Source organism: Microchirus variegatus (genome assembly GCF_963457635.1).
Source record: "Microchirus variegatus genome assembly, chromosome: 22".
Lineage (NCBI taxonomy): Eukaryota > Metazoa > Chordata > Actinopteri > Pleuronectiformes > Soleidae > Microchirus > Microchirus variegatus.
Genome location: NC_139823.1, coordinates 4,536,010 through 4,556,267, shown reverse-complemented (window position 1 = coordinate 4,556,267; position 20,258 = coordinate 4,536,010). Strand labels below are relative to the sequence as shown.

The 20,258-nt window shown below is 37.6% G+C and overlaps 1 protein-coding gene across 2 annotated transcripts; it reads left to right on the top strand.

Annotated features, from left to right (window-relative positions):
- Nucleotides 1–429: 429 nt before the first annotated feature.
- On the top strand, nucleotides 430–18,313 carry LOC310943317 (muscleblind-like protein 2a). Of its 2 annotated transcripts, none has more exons than XM_083908862.1 (7): nucleotides 430–515; nucleotides 10,680–10,844; nucleotides 10,948–11,145; nucleotides 11,255–11,503; nucleotides 12,976–13,132; nucleotides 13,875–13,910; nucleotides 15,474–18,313. In XM_083908862.1, exons 1-7 carry the CDS (start codon nucleotides 444–446, stop codon nucleotides 15,587–15,589), a joined length of 993 nt encoding a protein of 330 aa, XP_083764988.1. In that variant the 5' UTR covers nucleotides 430–443; the 3' UTR covers nucleotides 15,590–18,313. The 2 variants fall into 2 exon arrangements, with proteins under 2 accessions (XP_083764988.1, XP_083764987.1); XM_083908861.1 differs by lacking the exon at nucleotides 430–515 and adding an exon at nucleotides 7,635–7,948.
- Nucleotides 18,314–20,258: the final 1,945 nt, after the last annotated feature.

Here is a 20,258-nt window from a genome sequence, read left to right as displayed (position 1 = left end):
GTGTTTAAGATTTAAATGAATTTTTCAAGCTCACACATAAAGCCAATGACAGCTTTATTTCTGTACTTATTTCTATTCTTGTTTGAATTATGGCAAAGGTTTTTAAGGCAACTAAGTTTAAAAAAAAAATACAAAATACAAAAACACATTTCATGACTTACTGTAGCACGTAAAAGCAATTACACAAATAATGTTCTCAAATAATATTTAATATTTTAGACATTTCCCTGGTAATTGTTGGAGATAAACCCCCGTTTTTAGGATTGTTAATTAGTTTTAACTGGTCTAAAGTTCGGCATGGTTCGGCTTGATTCTTGTGTCGGACGTCTCTTCCTGTGACGTCACTCTGACCAGGGGCCGGCAGTCTGGCGACGTCACGCGTAAGTGTCGCCTCAGCTCGCTTGAAACTAGCCATAGCAGGTACTAGCATAGCATAGCATAGCATGGAGACGCAACTTAACCGTGCCGTGCTGAGGCAAGTCGAGCCGGTGGAAACACGACAAAACTATCTCTCGGTAAAGTATGCAGACAGAACAATTTGCACTGATACTTTTTCCTTGTAAAAGGTCAACTGAACACAACGTTCTTTCCTCATATTACAAAATGCAGAGAGCTAACAGAGGTAAGTAGATAAAAAAATACCAATATATACACAGTAAAAAAAGTACCACAACGTACTTCACATGAAAACACCCCCACCCACAGTACATACAACAAAAACATGAAGGCGTCTCACCACTCAGGAAATGAGGAAACACCAAAGATATACATATATAAAATTAATAAGTAAAAAAAAAAAAAAAACACTATCCAAAAAAAGTATGATGCTACCATATCCTCAAAGGCAGTGAAATTGAACACACCGATCACTGTTTAATGGAGGAAATAAACTGTTGCATCACTGATCACACACATAATTTGTGACACATTATGACTAGGGAAATTACATTTACATCCCACAACCATTAAGCTAAAGTACCCCAGTGTTTACATTAACCCAACTTAGATTTTATTAGTCACACTCAACATTTTAGCTCAGTAGCTACTGACGTAGGGAACCTTCTGTTCCCCTCAGGTTGTACTGTATGGATGGTTAGCTCAGCATTTCAGCAGCGACTGCAGAAAAATCATTACCACCCAGATGGTACTGTATGACCATTTCTAAGCTTTTATTGTTAGCACACGATCCGGTGCTCGAAGAAAACACTTTAAGGAAGATGCCATAGAAATGTTATTATCAACTGTGATCACATTTCATTCAAACTGGACTGTTGACTGATCAATAAAATATCAAAACAAAACATCACCGTCACTCACATCTATATTACCTGGTTCTGCCCTGCAAAATAGGCTACTTTAATTAAAATACATGTATTTGGTCTGCTTTTAACTGCATAAGAGATTCACTGAAGCAGGCCAGGCTGTAATAAAGGAACTGGCCCTTTGCCAGATAAGAGGTGGTCAGACGGGAGAACAGTGAAGCAGAGCTCCAGAGATGAAGTGTATTGATTGTCATGCAGGTCTCTTATGTGTCGGCACTGCACACCTCGAGTACAGCTTAATTTACAAATGTAACACCCCACTTTTGGATTTCTGAGCCTGTCATCTCCTCCTCATGTTCAAGTCTGTATGGGTTTGTACAAAAAAATATATAGTTTAGAGAAGACTGACATCTACTGGATATTAGACAGAATTGCAACTTGTTTGACTTGGCTGTTGCAATTGGCTGTTACTTCCTGCAAAATACATTTCTCAAAACCATCAATATGGTTTTCTACCTCGAGATGACTGATATTATGCTTATTGTGTAAAGTGTAAGCTGTTTTATAATTCAACATTTTATAGATTCCTACATTTAAAAAAAATATTATATTATTATGTTATTTGGGACAAACTTGAGTTTGAACCAAAAAAATAACATAAAAAATACCCTGGCAGTTAAATATTGAAACTTCATCCATCCATTTTATCCTCCACAGGAGGGTGCTGTGCCAATCTCAGCTGACATAAGGCAATAGGCAGGGTACACCCTGGACAGTTTACCTGTCCATCACAGGGCCACTATAGAGACAAACAACCATTCACTCGCACATTCGGTCAATTTAGAGTGACAAATTTGGTTTAAAACCCATGCACACACGGGGAGAACATGCAAACTTCATGCAGAAAGGCCCTGGTTCCAACCAGGGCTCAAACCCAGGTCTATTTACTGCAAAGGCAAGATGGCTAACTAATACACCAACTGTGTGGCCCTAATATTGAAACGTGTTACTTTGTCATTTATGATTCGCATTTGGTATCTAAATGAAAAGCACACACGCCTTGACACCAGCCAAAGCTTCACAGTCAGGCAGTGATGTCACAGAATACCCAAAGGGCTGTGAATAACAGAATATGGGTACAACAAAGAGCATTAAGGTCAAAGGAATCAAAGCATAAGTCACTGCTTTCTCTTTCTTCTTGACTCACTGTGGCACTGACATTTCCCTCAAAGGGATTAAACGGTGACCTTTTAGTGTGACACTTGATGCCACGTCTCCTGTTTTGTTGAAAAGGTAAGGTATTTATTTCAGTGTGGCAGATCAGACAGACATTGTTTAAGAAATGTAAAAAGAAAAATCAATCATTTAGTCAAAACTGGTTTGGTTCAAACGTGATGCTTGCTTCTGTTTTGTTAAAACAGCACCCGTATATGTTCCCATGCAAAGTCAACACTGCGCACATTGAGTCACCTGCCAAGTCTGAAGCCTGTCAAGCAAACACTTTGACAGATATGTGATTAACAGATAGAGATCTCTTGCATTTTATTATGCAAACAAAGTCAAAGTCGACACTGATGCATGTTTGTAATTTATTTCCATGGTTGCTGTGGTAACCCGCATGCAGATCAAAGGAAGCGAGGCCAGTGTCTGTCTCCATGTGAGTCGAGGCTCGTTTAGCGATATATCTGTCATATTTCTACCGATACGTCTCGCATTTCTCGTCCAAACACTGCCAAAAACTGCACTGCACTGCACAGCTCTCAGTAAGTTACCTGCCAAGTTTGAAACCTGTCAAGCCAACCGTTGTGACAGTTATGCAATTAACAGTCAGACATTTCTTGAATTAATTGAGAGATATGGACGTATATACGTTATTTGCCCACTGCAGAAGAGAAAGATCACTCTATTGTTTAATTTCTAAAATTATTTGTTAACTTACCAACTTACTGTATATTTAAGCAACGTATTCACATCTTTATGCAAAGGTTTCACATTTGGCAGTGAACAGTAAGATAGAGTTGCAGCTTACACCACCCTAATACTGTAACTGCAGTATGTATGCATTGAAGTGCCACAATATGAAATAATAATCTGCTTATCTTTTTCTATGCTGTCTATTAATGCTCTCCTTATGTTTTACTAATGAGGAGACATATACACACTGTACAACATAGTCCACCTTATAGAAATACAATATTTTCACAGCTAACATGTAGCTATTGCTGAGGTACTTTATGTTATTTTTTTATTATTTTGTTGACATCATAGCTACATCTCATCCCCCTTTATTCTCCTATCCCTCTCTCTGATCTTCAGCATCATTTTGTTTGACCTTGAGCAGCCAGGAGACTATAGGCCACTGTCCTATCAGCCACCATTATATGTTATATAAGTAATTATCACTCTTCCATTGTCATCATATCTTACACGTATAACTAAATTATTTGGGCCACCATGGCTTTTCATTATCAATAATGTAAACAACTGATCACAATTTTAACCTCACACATCTGTTAAAATGTTTATTTCTTTAAGCTGGTGTTTGGGTTTTTGTGCGAGATTGCATGTTGTCACTAAGGTAATTCCAAAATAATATCACTTGTACTGGTTTTATTGCAGTTCCCTTGGTAACAAGCAAACCCTTGCCCTTTTAGCCTACTGGCATTCGTGTGGACCATACCACTTTGTGTCTGTATGATGGGGGTGTTCAAGAATTGAACGGTATATATTTTATTTCCCAGCAACTGAAAAGTTCGAATCAATTTATTGCATCAAATACGTTAGGGAATTTCTTATGAATGTAAATCACCATTATCGTAAGTCAAATAACTGACAGCTCAAAAATACACAGCGCAAACCAGGAAACCCCCTCATTTGATTATATTGACGCTCGTACAGTAAGCTGTCAGAAGCTTGTTGCTTAAATCTGTGCAGTGCTGTAAAGTAGGGAAAAAACGGCGTCGGACACGTTGACGGAACACACAAGCTTTATTTCTGAGAACAGATGCGAACAAATATGTTTGCTGGATAGACCTTCCGGGAACCAAGCCGTTTTTTCGTTAGTTCGGTGGTGCTACCGTGTCGTCTGCCCCGGCTGGTGCGTGATAGCGCTATCCTCTGGGATGATGAGGTAAGCAGGTGCACACTCACCGGCTAACAGTGAGCTAACATAAGCTAATAAATGTTGAGGCTAATGTAGTGTGTCGTGTTAGCTCATGACAGCCTCGCGTGACAGCTAGCTGAAGTAGCCAGTGAGGAGAAAGCAGAAAGCGGCCTTCCTAAGTAACCAACTATTGAGAAAAAATGATGCTATATATGCTATCTGTTAATGAGCAGTGGTGCAGGAACTATAGTCACATATTTGCTGAAGTCGAGGAACCAATACCATTCTGTGAAAATACCCAATTACAAGTCAAGGACCCATACTTAAAGTCAAAATAGAACATGTTTTTCTCAGTATTGTCTTTTATTTAATTTTGTATTTGCAGCCAGAGGTTTGTCAGAGGACAAGTACAAATGGTTTATGTCATGTCCTTTTTTAACAATTAATACAGTACAGTACATCATAATAAAAACAAATTAAGGTAGGCTGATTAGTTGGTTAGCCAATAGGTGGACCAATGTTTACAGTACATTAGTATTTCATTAAGAAGTTGACTTGACAAAGCTTTTTTTAGTTTATACATTATATGTATAAGTATATCTGCATTGCAGTGCAGACATAAAATGCAGATGGGAGAGAGACAGACCATAAGTGGCCAAACAAAAAATGACCAAACATATCAGCCCAAAAAGGAAATTGTCTTCAGCTCCCCTGCTTTCTAAAGAGCCGGAACAACCAGTGGAAAAACCCACATCAGTTGACCTCCAGCATAATCTATTTTATGTTTAATATCGTCCTAGGAGCTGAACCAACTCAGTCCACCTCAGCCCATACACTGTCAAATCTATCTTGATGAAAGCTGAGTGAATCTGTCTGAGTCTGAGACCATAAGCACTTCTGAATTATGGCTTCCTTTTTGTATGCAGCCATGAGATTGTAATTAGAATGTCGTTGTCGGTGAGTGACTTTGTGTGGGATAATGTAAAGATATACGTCGAATATAAAGGAGATAGTAGTTCCTTATATCTCTTAGTGGATGTTCTTCTAGTAATTGGTTTTAACTAGGCAGGATGGGAATATATGCAAACTGTCAGCATTGTTGACTTGACATAACTACTAATTACTTAAAATGTTTTTAATATTTAAATTAAAATAAGCAAGCCCTCATATTTGAGAAGATGGTGCCATGCCATGACTATATGAAGGGAGCTGCTGTTTAATCTTCTGCCAATTGCTTACAGCTGCACTTGTGTTTACTGATGGGTAAAATACGTTTTGAAAAATGTTAATGTCAGTAGTAATTGCAGCTGTGTATGAACTGTAGTCAAGGAAGTAAGAAAAAAACGTTAAAAGTGACAACCACAAGTAACGTTTTATTTATTTTTATTTTTATACAAAATTTAGTTGAGTACACGTTGGGAAATGTTTTTTACCTGTATTCATCTATAGCATCTATATTATATATGTGATTAATAACTACTTAATAACATCACGTAAACTCTGCAACAGGAAGCTGTCATCTGTGCTGAATATAGAAAGTGCACATCATAGGATATAATTGTTTTTTCTATTGCAGTATCAAATTGTAATCATTGATGAAATGTCAACTGCAAGCAGTGTGTTTCTCCAAGCAGTGCAGCCATCTTTCACATCATCAGCTTCTGTTTTTCTATTGGTCAATTTCTGACTGGGCGGGTCTTCCAGGAGGCCGGCACACAGACAGGAAGGGGGTGGCTGGAAATGTTTCAGCCACAGTTGGGTTTGTCTGTCTGTTTTTACTGTTCTGAAAAGAAAATCTTTAGTTACTGCGTCTTCTGGCCAGGAAGGGGGTAAAAGGCATTCTGGATATTAGCCTCTAACGTGTTATAGGCTTATTAGTTTCCTGGTTTGGGACAGATGTTCTTTGTGGGGAAGGTAGGTTTGCTTGCTCTCTTTCCTTGTGCCTAAAGGAATTTGCTGCAGTATGCTGTGGGATAGCATGCAGTACTCTGTTAGAGTGGAAGATCTGGGTTAACAAAAGCAGAGGTTATTCTAACTCTGTGCCTTTAACATTTGTGTACATTCGTAGGCCTTGTTTAACGCACTCATTGAAGAAACTTTTCCACCTCACATAGGTTTATTCCGCTCATGGCTTAACTACATTTTCTGCCTGCTCAGCAACTTCCTGTTTGTTTTACCGCTCCGTGTACAGGTCTGTCCTGTCATGTGATTAACTCCTTGCTCTATGTGTGTTTATCTAAGCTTTGTTAAGCTTTAGATTTCTTCTGAATCGGTCTGTAGCTGACTATAGCTATTTAGCAGAGTGTTCATATCATCCTGTTTATCAAATGGAAAGTTGAAGTCTATCTAGAAATAGTCTGTGGTTGATAAAAGGAATGCACATATTTATACAGTGAAGGGTCTACTAATGCATTGTGTTATGATTGGCTGTCTGTTTTATTAAATACTTATCTAAACTTTAATAGTAGCACAGCCCAAATCAATGGATTTGAGCTGTGGAAAATTGAATTGACGTGATGAGAGAAATGTACAGACCTACTGTAGTCTTAACATGTGTTGTGTGTAAAAAAAAAAAAGTAAATGTTTAGCATTTGTAGTTTTAATCACAAGATGGATGCGTTTTGTTTATAACGGCATAGAGGGGCATATATTGTTCTTTTGAACTTTTGCCTTGTTGATAAAAAAAAAAAAAATTTGAACCCAATGAAGGGTTATTCCTGTAATGTTTCCTTGTCTCTTGAGAGGCATTATATCATGGAACTATTTCCTTCCTGTCATTAAATATAAAAGGACTTGATGGCTGTAGAGAAGAATGATAAACAAAATATTACATGAAATGCTATGTGTTCAGAAATAGCAATATGCCAAATGCATACTTGTGTACCCAATTATATAGTGTTTTTGAATGCAATGTTTGTAATACACATGTCTTCTTCTTTCAGATCACCAATTGAAGTGAATATCTGAGAAGATGTCACCGAGCTGAAGTTGTACATCGGTCTGCATCTGTGTTGTCTCAAAGGCCAGACTCGAGCACCAGCATAGGATACCTCGGCTGCAAGCACTTCACCACATCTTTGCACTATTTTAGCACCGAAAATAATGTTAAAATAGTGCTATATTATCAAGAAGGACTTAGGATGAAGAATAATGACTGGAACTCACTAAAGGGAAAAGCCTGCATTAAATTTCTATCACTGGACTGATATATAGGCAGTATTTTACTGACTTGAGCATAATAGTTTATTGATGGGTGATTTTTAATCCGTTAGATCATTCTGCTGATGGAGGACTCACCAGGTTGTCTTAGTTGAGGACTACAGTCAGCCTAAACTGAACTTTGAGTGCCTGAAGCACATGAGAATAAGACTGCCTCTAAATTTTTAATATACGACTAAAACCATTGGATATGGCGTTGAACATTTCTTCCGTGAGAGACACTAAATGGCTAACTCTGGAGGTCTGTCGGCAGTTTCAGCGGGGAAACTGTTCACGCAGGGATGAGGAATGTAAATTTGCTCATCCACCAAAGAGCTGCCAAGTTGAAAATGGTAGAGTTATTGCCTGCTTTGACTCACTGAAGGTAAGAAATATTGTTCACACTATTATGTTTGACAGCTTAATGATCCTTTGCTGAATGTAAGAAAATGTTGCCCATGTAACGAATAGGAAATGTAAAAAAAAGCCAACTATAAAACAAAAAGAGCAATTTTCCACGTTGGGCAGTATACTGAACCTCAAACTGCTCCTAATGGCTTTGCCACTGATATGTGAGTCTGTGTGCATGGTATGTACATTTATGTTTTTGAATGGGTTTATATACAGTGTGGTGAATGATTAAGATTAATGCCTATGTGTTTATAATCTTATTATTTATCTTCCTTGAAAAGTCATCGGAATTGCAACTGCTATAATTGTTCTTTGGAAAGTTGGATATATTTGGATCCAATTGCCTTTTGTATTGACTTCTATCCATCTTTGGAAGCACATCCCTATTAGGTGAAATTTTACTTCTAGGGGATGCTATGTCATAGTATGTGTTTTGCTCTGAAAGTGCAGTGTCAAGTGTAAAATTCTTGGATGATGCTTTTAAGAAAATTGCTGGATTACCTTATCCCAAATCATCTGCCCTGTAATGACAGTGGCCAGACTGTAGCCGGTTTGCTCACTTGTAATCTATGAGGTTAGGTTTGATTTAATCCACATTCACTATCACAGCGTAATACACCTTTGCCCCAGGATTGTTGTGATGAGTCATTTTCTTATTTCCTCACTGTAGGCAGTTAAAACTCAGCTTCTCTGTGCCCTGGTGTTCTGGTGTTCAAGGGCCTAAAAGTATAAACACAAAGTAGCGTCCTTATTCCCTTAATTGAAGTTTGGCTAAAGGATTAGTAGTTTTACTGGTGACCCAACTCATCACAAAAATACTTGGTTTCTTTTTATTATTTTTTTATTTTATCTGATGTTAGACTTTACTAGCTGATACACTTTGGCAATCTGACCAAAATATATAAATAAACATTTACTGCTAACAAAGGAAAGCAGCTAGTCCTCAAATTTACTAGACAATTTGACAATTTTACTCTAAATGTAATCACAATAAACACATTACATGGCTACCTGAGTGCATACTTATTAAAAACCTTCAGATAGGTTTGTTTTCCATTAGGACTAAGCGAATGCATATTTTACTTTTGTTTTACATTATTGTGAGAACACACTATTTCAATGAGAATGGGGTTTGAAATGAGTCAAAATTTTCACACTATAAAGAGGCGCTCAGAAAGAAAATGTATCACCGTTACAGTCATGCTCTTCTTTTTGAATAGGCTTTTGTCCAAGGATTTATTGAATATCTGTCACATTTCTACTTGTATCCTGAGTGCATGTACTAAGTCATCCCACGCCTTTGTTTATGAAAAGACAAATTCATCTTGCAAGCCAAAATATGCATCTTAAACATCAACATGGTATTTTCCTTTTACTTAGCTGTTCGAGTCCCTCCATTTATTTGCTCGTGATTTTACTGTTAACTTCATTATTCAAAAGAATGTGCACATGCTTTGGTTGGTAACTAGTATCTCATGACTTCTCACAAAACAAAGTGGAGTTCAGGAAATGACGGATGCTGACCCTTAACATCAGCTCCACCCTTGAGTGTTCATGCTTTTGTTGTGTTTTCTCTTACAAGTGTTTTATGGTAGAATATTCCTTTCACATTGTGAGTAAATAAAACTGCACATCACTTCATCAAAGAGCAGTAGTTAAATGATTATTAATGATTATAATAGATTGTCTCTGGAGTCATACTTGGGGTCTGTGATGCCATTGTCAGTAGATATACACCAGAGAATGTTATTACAAACCTACATTAATTTTAACTAAAAAAAAATGAATACACTCGAAGAAATGCGAATGAGATTTGAATATATAGGGTGGCGGAAGCTGACCTCATTTGGCTCCTACGTATTGTGGACTGGCAAAGTTGATATTTGTTGGCCTTTTTTTAAAGACCAAAGGGAGAAACTTATTAATCAGTTTGTAATATGAAGCTAACCAACACTGAAGTCCCACAGCTGGTGAGCTCAGGGATGGATTATGAAGCCAGTCATTAACCTCTCTCATAATATCTAAAGAGAGCACTGTGAATCAATAACTGACTGGTCCTCATCTCAATCATAGTCTTCACAGCTCAGTGTATTGCATTTGTAATAGATGATTCTGCAGCCCCCCATTGTTTAGACGTAGGAGAGACCTGGTTATGACAACTCACAGATGCTTTCCATCCAATTGCACAGAGCTTGGGGTAGAATGTACATAAACAAAGTTTTGTGCTCGTTTCAAGGAGATTTTGTACTCGCAGCAGTCAGCGCTGTGCAGAACGGTTGAATTGTAGCCATTACTAGCTATCAAATCATGCAGTTCAGCTCGCTGATGACTCCACTGACACTGTAGATGGGTGTGAGAAGTGTGAGTGGGAGTGGAGTGCAGGAAAAAAAGACCATGATGAATAATACTGCAGGATAAAATGTGCCTCGAAGCTCTTCGTGGTGATCATGGTGCTGGAACAGCCTTTCACTAATATAAATTCTACTCTCATCCTGAAACATTTGGACAATATAAAATAAAATAAGACTTTGATAAAGACAAACTAATAGACTTAAAATCTGATGAATGTGTGATATTTCTATTGCCTTTTGTTTGTGTTAATAACCAGTAACCAATAACCAAACAGATATCCTTCATTTCACAATAAGGATTAAAAGCATTCCATCCTGTGTCTTCTTAATGTATTTTTCCCCCTCTGTGTCCAGGGTCGGTGCTCAAGAGAAAACTGCAAGTATCTTCACCCACCTTCGCACTTAAAAACCCAGCTGGAGATAAATGGACGCAACAATCTAATCCAGCAGAAGACTGCAGCCGCTGTACTCGCCCAACAGATGCAGCTTGTAATGCCAGGACCCAGCCTGCAGCCAATGGTGAGGTTCTCATAATGAGTTTACCCGTTAGTTCCTTGATGTATGTGATGTTGCTTGTCTATCTTATAATATACACTAATATAACACTTTTCCTGTGCTGCAGGGCCTTGGCACAAATACCGGTCTCGGTTATGGTTCATATATGACACCACTGGGCCACGGGATGAGTCTTGTTCCCTCAGAAATACTCCCCAACACCTCAGTTCTTGTTCCTGGGAGTTCTCCTGTCACAATCCAGAGTTCCTCCTCTTCCTCTGCTTCTTCTCCTTCACAGAAGATGCAGCGCACAGACAAACTAGAGGTAGTCAAGCACCACAAAGAATGATTTAACAAAGTTAACAATATTTCCAGCCAAATGCTTGGCATTGACTTCGCCCTATCTCTTTCCTATTTATAATTCCTTCTCCAAGGTTTGTCGTGAGTTTCAGCGTGGGAACTGTGCGAGGGGGGAGACAGATTGCCGCTTCGCTCACCCCAGCGACAGTCCAATGATTGACACCACTGATAACACTGTCACTGTTTGTATGGACTATATCAAGAGTCGCTGCTCCAGGGAGAAGTGCAAGTATTTTCACCCACCTGCACACTTACAGGCCAAAATCAAGTCCGGTCAACAGCAAGCCAGTCAGACAGCTGTCGCTGCCCAGGCCTCAGCCATGGTAAGACACAATCTTATCCCTGTCTCCTGAAAGTGCTAGATGCCAGTACATTTCAGTGTATATTCAGCAAAGTTTTAGTCCTAAACCTGGATGCTTCACTTATACTTAAAATTTAAATTTCAAGGGTTTTCAGTGGGACTTTAAACCAGCCAGCTGAAAAATGGTCATATTAAAACGTATAACATGACTATGCCCATGCAGCAGTTAAGGGAGTGTTGTTAAACCTTTTGCCACATTTTCCACTTCATAAATGGCTTATTACTTTAAACCTGAAATATTTTTCTTCAGTGTCAGTTGCAGCACTAATATAAAGTACTTTCCTTATGTCAAATGCAAGGTATTTTAGGGATCTCACTTTAGACACAAATTATAAATGTACAGTGTATAAAAAACTATTATTCTGGAGCCATGTAGCTCTTTTTTGTGTGCGTTTGCTGTCCATAGCTTAGCTGCATTATTTATCCTCTTGTGGTTACTTAGGTTAAGTTTGTGTTGCATGGGTTGAACATGTAACTCTAATGAACAACATACAAACATAACAGAAACCATTTTTTTTATGTGTAGTACATAGAATAATAGACATCCATTCCATTTAATCGTTTAGTATGGATGGTTTTATCACAATTTATAACAGTTAATACAATAATACTTTTTTGGCTTACTCTCATGAAATGATGTAAACGTAAAAGTATTACAAACATATGGTTATGTCGGTGCACTTATTGTATCACTGTAATGTTAAACTACAAGGATATAATTCTGATCAGGTAATAACATAATAAGTTGTACAAGTGTATACATGTATAGAATTGTACCATGTCATTTGTTCTGCCAAACTACTAATTCAGGAATCAATTGTTTTGTTTACTGTGCATGCATATTGTGTTTTATGTGGTTTACTACATTCAGATTCTTTTGTTTTGTTTTCCCCCCTCTCACCTATCCACAATGCTGTTCCCCCATGATGCACCTCTGCTTGCTGTTACCTGTATGTTAATACGCTTGAATCCCATTGGCCCACTGCCATCATGTGCTCGCTGCCTGCTATTAAAAGACTCAGTCGACTGCCAAAGCAATGAAGCGACCCCTCGAGGCAACTGTAGACCTGGTATTTTCACCTTTTGCTTTGCATGTAGCTGTTAAATGTTCTGTAAAACTTTTAATTTTTGTCAATGTGGCCTCTTCAAGTCTCATCTAGTCTGTGTGTAGTTAGTCAACATCAGTATTTTTAAGTGCTTAGGTTGACAGATATATGTTAACTCTTGGAGAATACATTGTTCCATTCATATCTGTATGACTGTGCTTTATTGTTTTTCCATCATGTGATAACAGGCACCTTTATTGTGTAACCATGTAGTTGTGAATGCTTAATAATTAGGGGTGTTTAAACCATAGCTGAACAGAAAGGAATTAAGAAAGAAAGGAAATGTGTGAAGTTTGAGTGTTTTATGTCTTCTCTTGTCATGTTTCAGGCCTTTCCCCACAGCATCCTGCAATCCCTACCAAAGAGACAAGCACTTGAGAAGAGCAGCTGGGCCAGCTCCCTCCTCAGTCCCAGCTTTTTGCACTACCAACAGGCTTTGGCTAATGCGCAGCTGCATCAGCCCACCACAGCATTTTATCCTACCGGTAATCTTTGTCAATGTGATGGATTCATAATTAAACAAGCACTTTACAAAACACAGTTATACCACTCGGCTTACTACCTTGTCCTCGCTGCGCTAATTCAAAACTCTAATAGATCAGAGCCTCAAATAAATTAATCCGTGTTCGACTCGCTAATGTTGTAGCGTGACTACGTAATTTAATTGGAGTACTGTTATTTTCACAGTATACAAGCACTAGTGGGGAATCAATTTATTGACTGGTGTATCTGCCTCCACTGCATTGGACGACCCTGTCAGCTTTTTTAATTGGGTGTTTTCAGTAATGAACTTGCAGCTAGTTGTTAGCATATCAAGTGCCATTCTGCATCCTCTAACGTCCATAAACTTAAAAATATTCAGTCCTGCAAGCTGGCGGATCATAAAATCAGGCTCCTCCTCGGTCTAAAGAAACATACGGACCTGATTTATGCCATGTTTGTTTTTGTCTTATTGCTCTGTGTTCCGGCTTCTGCTATTATTTCCGGGATCAAGTCAGGGGTGGGGACTGTGGTGCATGTGCACAGCGCCCTGGCCAAATAGAGTCAGGCTCTGATCTGACTGAAGTTATACATGCAGTAGTAATTTAACTCCAAATTGCATTATCTTGGTGTGTTATTCTTTTTTTCAATGCAGTTGTACTGGTTTTAAAATATTAGAGAGATCATATTTTATGTATTGATGACAATAAAATATGCTCTCTCTCTTTCTATTTCCTATTCACACAGGGTCTGTCTTTTGCATGACTCCAGCCAACGGCATTGGTAGGTGATTTTTTGTTAATGTATTTATGCTTTGTCTCACAGTTAATGGGAAACTCGGGTGAATCATAATTACTGTGTTTGTATAAGATATGCTTGTTGTTTCACTGAATCAGGATCCACCGTTCAGGAAAATATGGCTTTTTCTCTTTCTGTATTTCCTTTTAATGCCAATACAAATTATTCTTAATAATGAAAGCTTGAAATAGAAAAGAAAGCATTTTGATTTTCCATGATCATGGATTAGGAAATTTGATCAGCATCCCCCAGATCCATTTAAATGCTTTTTTTTTTTTTTTTTAATGTCTTAATTCTTTTAAAGCTCCTTAAATATCCTGCAAAATCACTGGTCGTCTTTGGTGGCATTGCTGTTGATGTTCTCCTTTGGGATGTGAAATTATGGACAGATTTCCTAATTTTATCTCTTATCAGCCCTCCTTTTGTGTTCTCCCCTGCTGTCTGGCTTTTTCTGTTTGATAGTTTGCCATCTGCTGGTCTAACCCAATGATGGCTCGCTGCTAATTTCATTTATATTTGCTTGGCAAGAGAGAGTGAAGAACATTGCTATGGTTACCATAATGCTCCACCTCCCTTTTCATTGCTTTCATGGTTCCCTTCCTGAAAAAGTCCCCATGATGTACAGTGCTACGCCTGCTACTGTCTCTGCAGCAACTACTCCCGCCACAAGTGTCCCCTACGCAGCAACAGCAACAGCCAATCAGGTTTGCTCCTTTTTAAAGCCTTCTGTCACAAGTCCTTGAGCTTTCAATAAGTGCTTCATCTTTAAATCAGGGGAGTTGCTTCATCACCATAGTGTTGCCCTGCTTGCATTGCCTCTCATAAAGCTTCATTTATCTGTAGACCTCCAGTAGAACTATGCATATCTTCTTTACTGCATGTTTTTTTTCTGCTTTGTTGGGTATCAGTGTCTCTTCCATTCCTCAATATGCATTGTCAGTGAGGAGCAAATTCTTACAACACAATAGTCAGAGTCCAGTCATCCTGGTTATGTAACTAAAACTTAGCATCCGATTTTTGGTTATGGAATACAAACTTCATAATAAGAAATATTTCACATTTGTGACAAAATGTGAAAAGTGAGTTTTGCAATTTGCATTATTTATATTTTACGTGTTGGTAGTCTCTCCTGCCCAGACTGAAGCATGTGATGGACAAGTTTGTTGAGAAATTGAAAACTCTATCCTTAATTCAAATGTTTGTTCTGTATGTGTTTTGCAATAAGAACTTAAAAAACCATGTAAATGCTGTGTACCCAGTGGTGCGTCACCAGTGAGCATTACACAGGAATTACAGTTGCAGAAACACATTTAGAAAAAATAATGAAATGGTGAATTTTGGAGAAATATACATTTAAGTTGAATGTTAAGACCAATGTTACAAGTTCAAAGTGTTTGATTTAATGTATTCATCTCATCTAATCATTTTTATATCCATTTTGATGGAAAGTATTGGTGAAAACCTTTATAATTGTTGTTTTGTCGCATTTGACTCAGATATGTTTGTTGTCTGAAACGACTAAGTGACTCTCTTTTGCCTCTGAAACAGATCATCCTCAAGTAACCACCACAAACAGGAGTCAGTGCCATGTTGCTGCTGTTAAAGGTTCCAAACAGCCAACCTGTAAATACACCACACACCATATACAACAAGCTGCATGCTGATAATATCACTGATGGGGAAACCTGCTCACATTACTTTTATCTATGGTGATAAATGACATAAGACTAGGATTATACTCTGTTAAAGCTAAATGTGTGGACATGCCCTTGCACCCGAATTAACATACATCCTGTGTAATGTGCAAAACATCCTGCTTTCTATTTCCCCAAACCAGTTCTGACATGAGCAGAGGTGAATTCTCTGTGTTTAAAATTATCTCATTGGAACCTCCATAAATAAATTTAAAAAAATCGACTTTTTCTGGACACATAAGTGGGAACCAGATGAAAAAAAACAACAAAAGACCAAAATGTATTTTGCTGACATGTAAGTTACACTCATAGTGGAAGAGATGTGCATCATCTAATCTTAGATCACCCTTCAGTGTGTAGACACAACATGTTAATGTCAGGTGTAATGTGGTCCTATACTTATCATCATATAATGATATTGAGCAACGAATAATTTCTGTCTTGAATGTCTCATTTAACCTTAAACTTATTAACTTTAATGATTGTTTATGTAGTGCCAGATTTAATTCTTTTAAAGTTACTCATTTAAAAAAAAAAAAAGCACTTATTTTAACGTCAGACTTGTAAAATTGTAATTTCACAGTAGGCTCATTGAAGTCCTAAGAAACGACTCTGTGTTATTCAGCCTGTTATCCCCGGAAAACAGGACCAGTGCTCCACCCCCTGGTGTGCCTTTGCATTGCATATACTGTATGTTGTTTTTGTTGGTATAGGCGCAACAAAAATGTAAACACTTCTTTTTTTGTTCTCTTCTAAAATATTACACTGTTGGGGGCAGGTTTCACAAAGACAGTCGTTGACTGTGGCTTCGCTCAAATTTAGAACTAAAATAGGTTATATTTATTGTAGTCATCTATATCAGTATGTTGCACTTGTTAACTGTTTGAAGTTGAGCTGAGATGACATGTTGTGCCCCCCCCTTAATGTGGAAGGAATCATAATCTTTGTTAATAATAATCGGCATTACTTAAATGACATTCTCTGGTTTTCCTTCACATTTTGAGTTCATCTATTTGGTCTTAGTGTAAATGAATAAGTTGATAAGTCTGACAAAGTTAGCCGGTGTAACTAATTGGTTTAAAGTTTCTGATCGTCTCTTTGTGAAACCGACCCCTGGTTAAGCTTGAAGATACAGCAAAGAGCCTCCACAGCCCATATAGTTAATCTATAGTTAAACCTTGAAGGTGAATGAAAGTACCAGTGCTCATATTCAAACTAAAGTTCTTATGAACGTTTAAGTTGAATGTTGTGTGAACTGTCAGTCTTAATTATTTGACATGTACAAGTGCCTCAAGAATTCTGCATGCAATGACATCTAAGAATATTAAAACTGTCTGAGAGAAAAAAAAAAAACGTTAGCGAAATTAGCAATGCCATGTTGGTGCATTTTTGTGTTTTAGTCTCGGAATTCATTTTAATTCTCATGGAATTCACTCCGCTTTGAAGAATGGATATGAATTATTCAGCTTCATTTTATTCAGTTTCACAGTTTTATGGTTCAGTACTTTTTTTTGATAGTGATTCCTAATTAGTTAAAGTCACAGTAAAATACTTTATGTAGTTCAGTAAAAATCTGCGTGAGTTTGGTATAAAGTCTCGTTGTGTATGATTGATACCACAATATGCAATTACCCGTCTTTGTTTGACACTCAAATCATACAAAATGGGCATCTGTTGAAGTGAAAAAGAAAAGAAACGTTTAAATATATAGTAGTTTTCACTCATATATGTAATGTTCTCTCAAACATCCTATACATACCTTTTTAGTTTCCTATTTTGCCATGTGTGGATAATATAAACCTTTTTGTCTTTTCAAATTGTGTGATTGACTCTGACAATCCACCAAGAGTAATGCAACAATGTCCTTTGTGTATTTACATTGTGAAAATGTATGCATTGTTGGATCAAAAAAAATATATATATATATGGAATGTACTTGCATATAGTATTTTACTAGTTTAAACCTAGCTAAGAAGACATTTAAAATGTATTCTCTTCTATTTTACGACGAATGTAATTTATTTACCTGACTCCTCAAAGGGCCTTGACCTGTTGTTTTAGCCGACGGAAAGCCGTATGTGTCAAGGGAACAAATGTTGGAACTAAGACAAGCTTTGAAAGTTTCATCCTTGTCACATGTTTGTTACATGTTTTGGCAAAAAAAAAGCTTATCGTCTTACACTTCTGCATATGGAAGTTGTTGTGATCACCCTGTTTAAAAGAAAAAAGGACAATAAGAATGTTTGGTGTGACTGATGGAAACGTTTGTCTTAAGCACTTTCTCAACAGTCGGGCGCCTGAGAAGACATGCTTTTTGAGAACCTTGCCTTATCTTATATCTGTTCCTATAATTTTGCATTTCTTCATCGATTATAAGTTCAGTATTCACAAGTTTTTTTGTCAAATTGTTGCCACATGAAATCTGGATTGAATGCTAAAATGGCAGTTTGTAAAACAAGCCCAAACACTTCGCTGCAAAGACTGACATGCTATTAATGCTTATTTTCAAATTTGTTGTCTGATTATCTTCTGGCCTAAATACAGACTTCCCCCTCACTGTTTATTATTATTATTATTATTATTATTATTGTTAAGAAAGTAATTTTATTTGTGCATAGTTAAGCATTTCATGTGGGTAGTTTTTGTTCCTGTAAATTCAAAATTGTGTAAAATCTAATATGGAAAATAAATAAATGTCAATTTCATTCTATTCTCTGAGGAGTTCTCTTTATTTTACACGGTCATTCTCAGACCCCCATAGGATTTAAAATGTTGTTGTTTTTTGTGCCAAAAATCTCTATTTAATCTGAGAAAAATATTTTTTCTTCGCTATAAATATTTAAATGATATCTTGTAGAATAAATCATCCACATAAAAGGCAATCAGATCATGTTTTTCTTATTAGAATTCTTAGAATTAAATATCGTCAACAGAAAGTATTATTCAGCAAATGTTATTGTTTTTTAAGCACTAATACAATTCATTGTCACACCATACAGGCCCACATCATACTGAATCACTACAAAAAAATAACAGAAATAGTGATCAGAATTGTAACTGTCACTTCATTAGATTGCACCTTAATGCAAATATCAAATCAACCAATCACATGGCAGCAACTCAATGCATTTAAGAATGTAGACTGAAATTCAAAAAGTGAGCATCTGAATGAGGAAGAAATGTGATTTAAGTGACTCTGAATATGCCATGGTTGTTCTGAATAGTTCACAAACTGCTGATCTACTGGAGTTTCCACACAAAACCATCTCTAGGGTTTACAGAAGACGCTCTGAAAAAGGGTGAAGAGAAAACATCCAGTCAGCATCTGTTCTCGGGGAGGGAATGGCTTTGTTGATGCTGGAGGTCAGCGGAGAATGACCGCGGTCAAGGCAACAGTAACTCATGTGACCACTCATTACAATAAAGGTAAAGACCATCTGTGATTACATCATCTTTAGATTTTGCACTGTTTGTCATCAGTCCCAGCTGTGGAGACGGTGGTACAAACCCCTCCTTTATACAGTTTTAGATACTGAATTATTACTTTTTTGTGTTATATTTTCTGTATTTCTATTTTTTTCCTGGTCTGTAACATAGTTTGGGGAAGTGCTTTTCCTTCCACAAAGAAGCATTTTGTTTGATTGGCATCCCGATCAAAGTTCCATTATGTCATCTGCTACTCGATTTGAGAAACTGCAGACTCGGGCTATTTATGACATCAATGTTTTTCAAGTGCATGTTTGTATTTATGAGATCTTTTCTGGTGAAGAGAATATCCCTTACAGTAGCAGATTAAGAGCTGCTATTTTGAAGCTCCCATCTTGTGGGAACCTTATAAAGATTTAGCTGAACCCTGCTCCTCTATTAATTGTTTCAAAATATGCCTTAAAAATCATCCATATATAGCTGATTTTAGATTAAATGTTAAATGTATGTATTTTCTCGTAGGTGTTGTGGTTGAATATAGAACACGTGTATTATTATTGTTGTGACTAGTGCACTCTAGGAGATAGGTCAATTTCGAATTGGAGGCTTCAAATAAGTCATTTTCTTGTATATTTCACTGTGCAAACTAAATCAAATCAAACTATAGGCAATAAGGTCTCAAATAACTGAATTATAATAGATTGTGTAGACAAATGCATAAGTAAATATAGAAATGACAGGAAATTGGCAGCTACTCCAGACAAAAAACACGTGTTATCACTCAACAACAATGCTAGGATATGTGTAGGATAAATGCAGCGTTACCATAGCAACAGCATCCGGCGCGTTATCCCCCCCGCCCCCCTCTTCCCCTCTTCCCCTCTTGGGATATGCATCCCCGAAGCCTCGTCTGTGATTGGACGAGCGCTCCTCGTATGTCACTGGGGCAACAGAATGATGGGAATTTTAACTCGTGAACGGAAATGTTGTTCGCTGGATTTCACCGCGCGCGGCTTCCATTCAGGCACGAGCTCGACTCAAAAGTCCTCGGGAGCGGAAGGCTGCCATTGGACTGCTCGCGCATCCGTCCGAAGGAGGGTTTTTGTGTATTGTTTTTTTTGTTGTTGTTTTTTTTGTTGCCTCAGTACGGGAGCCGAGTGGGGACCGGCTGGTTACGCTGCGGCCGTGGGTCTCCACCCGAGAGAGTATGGCG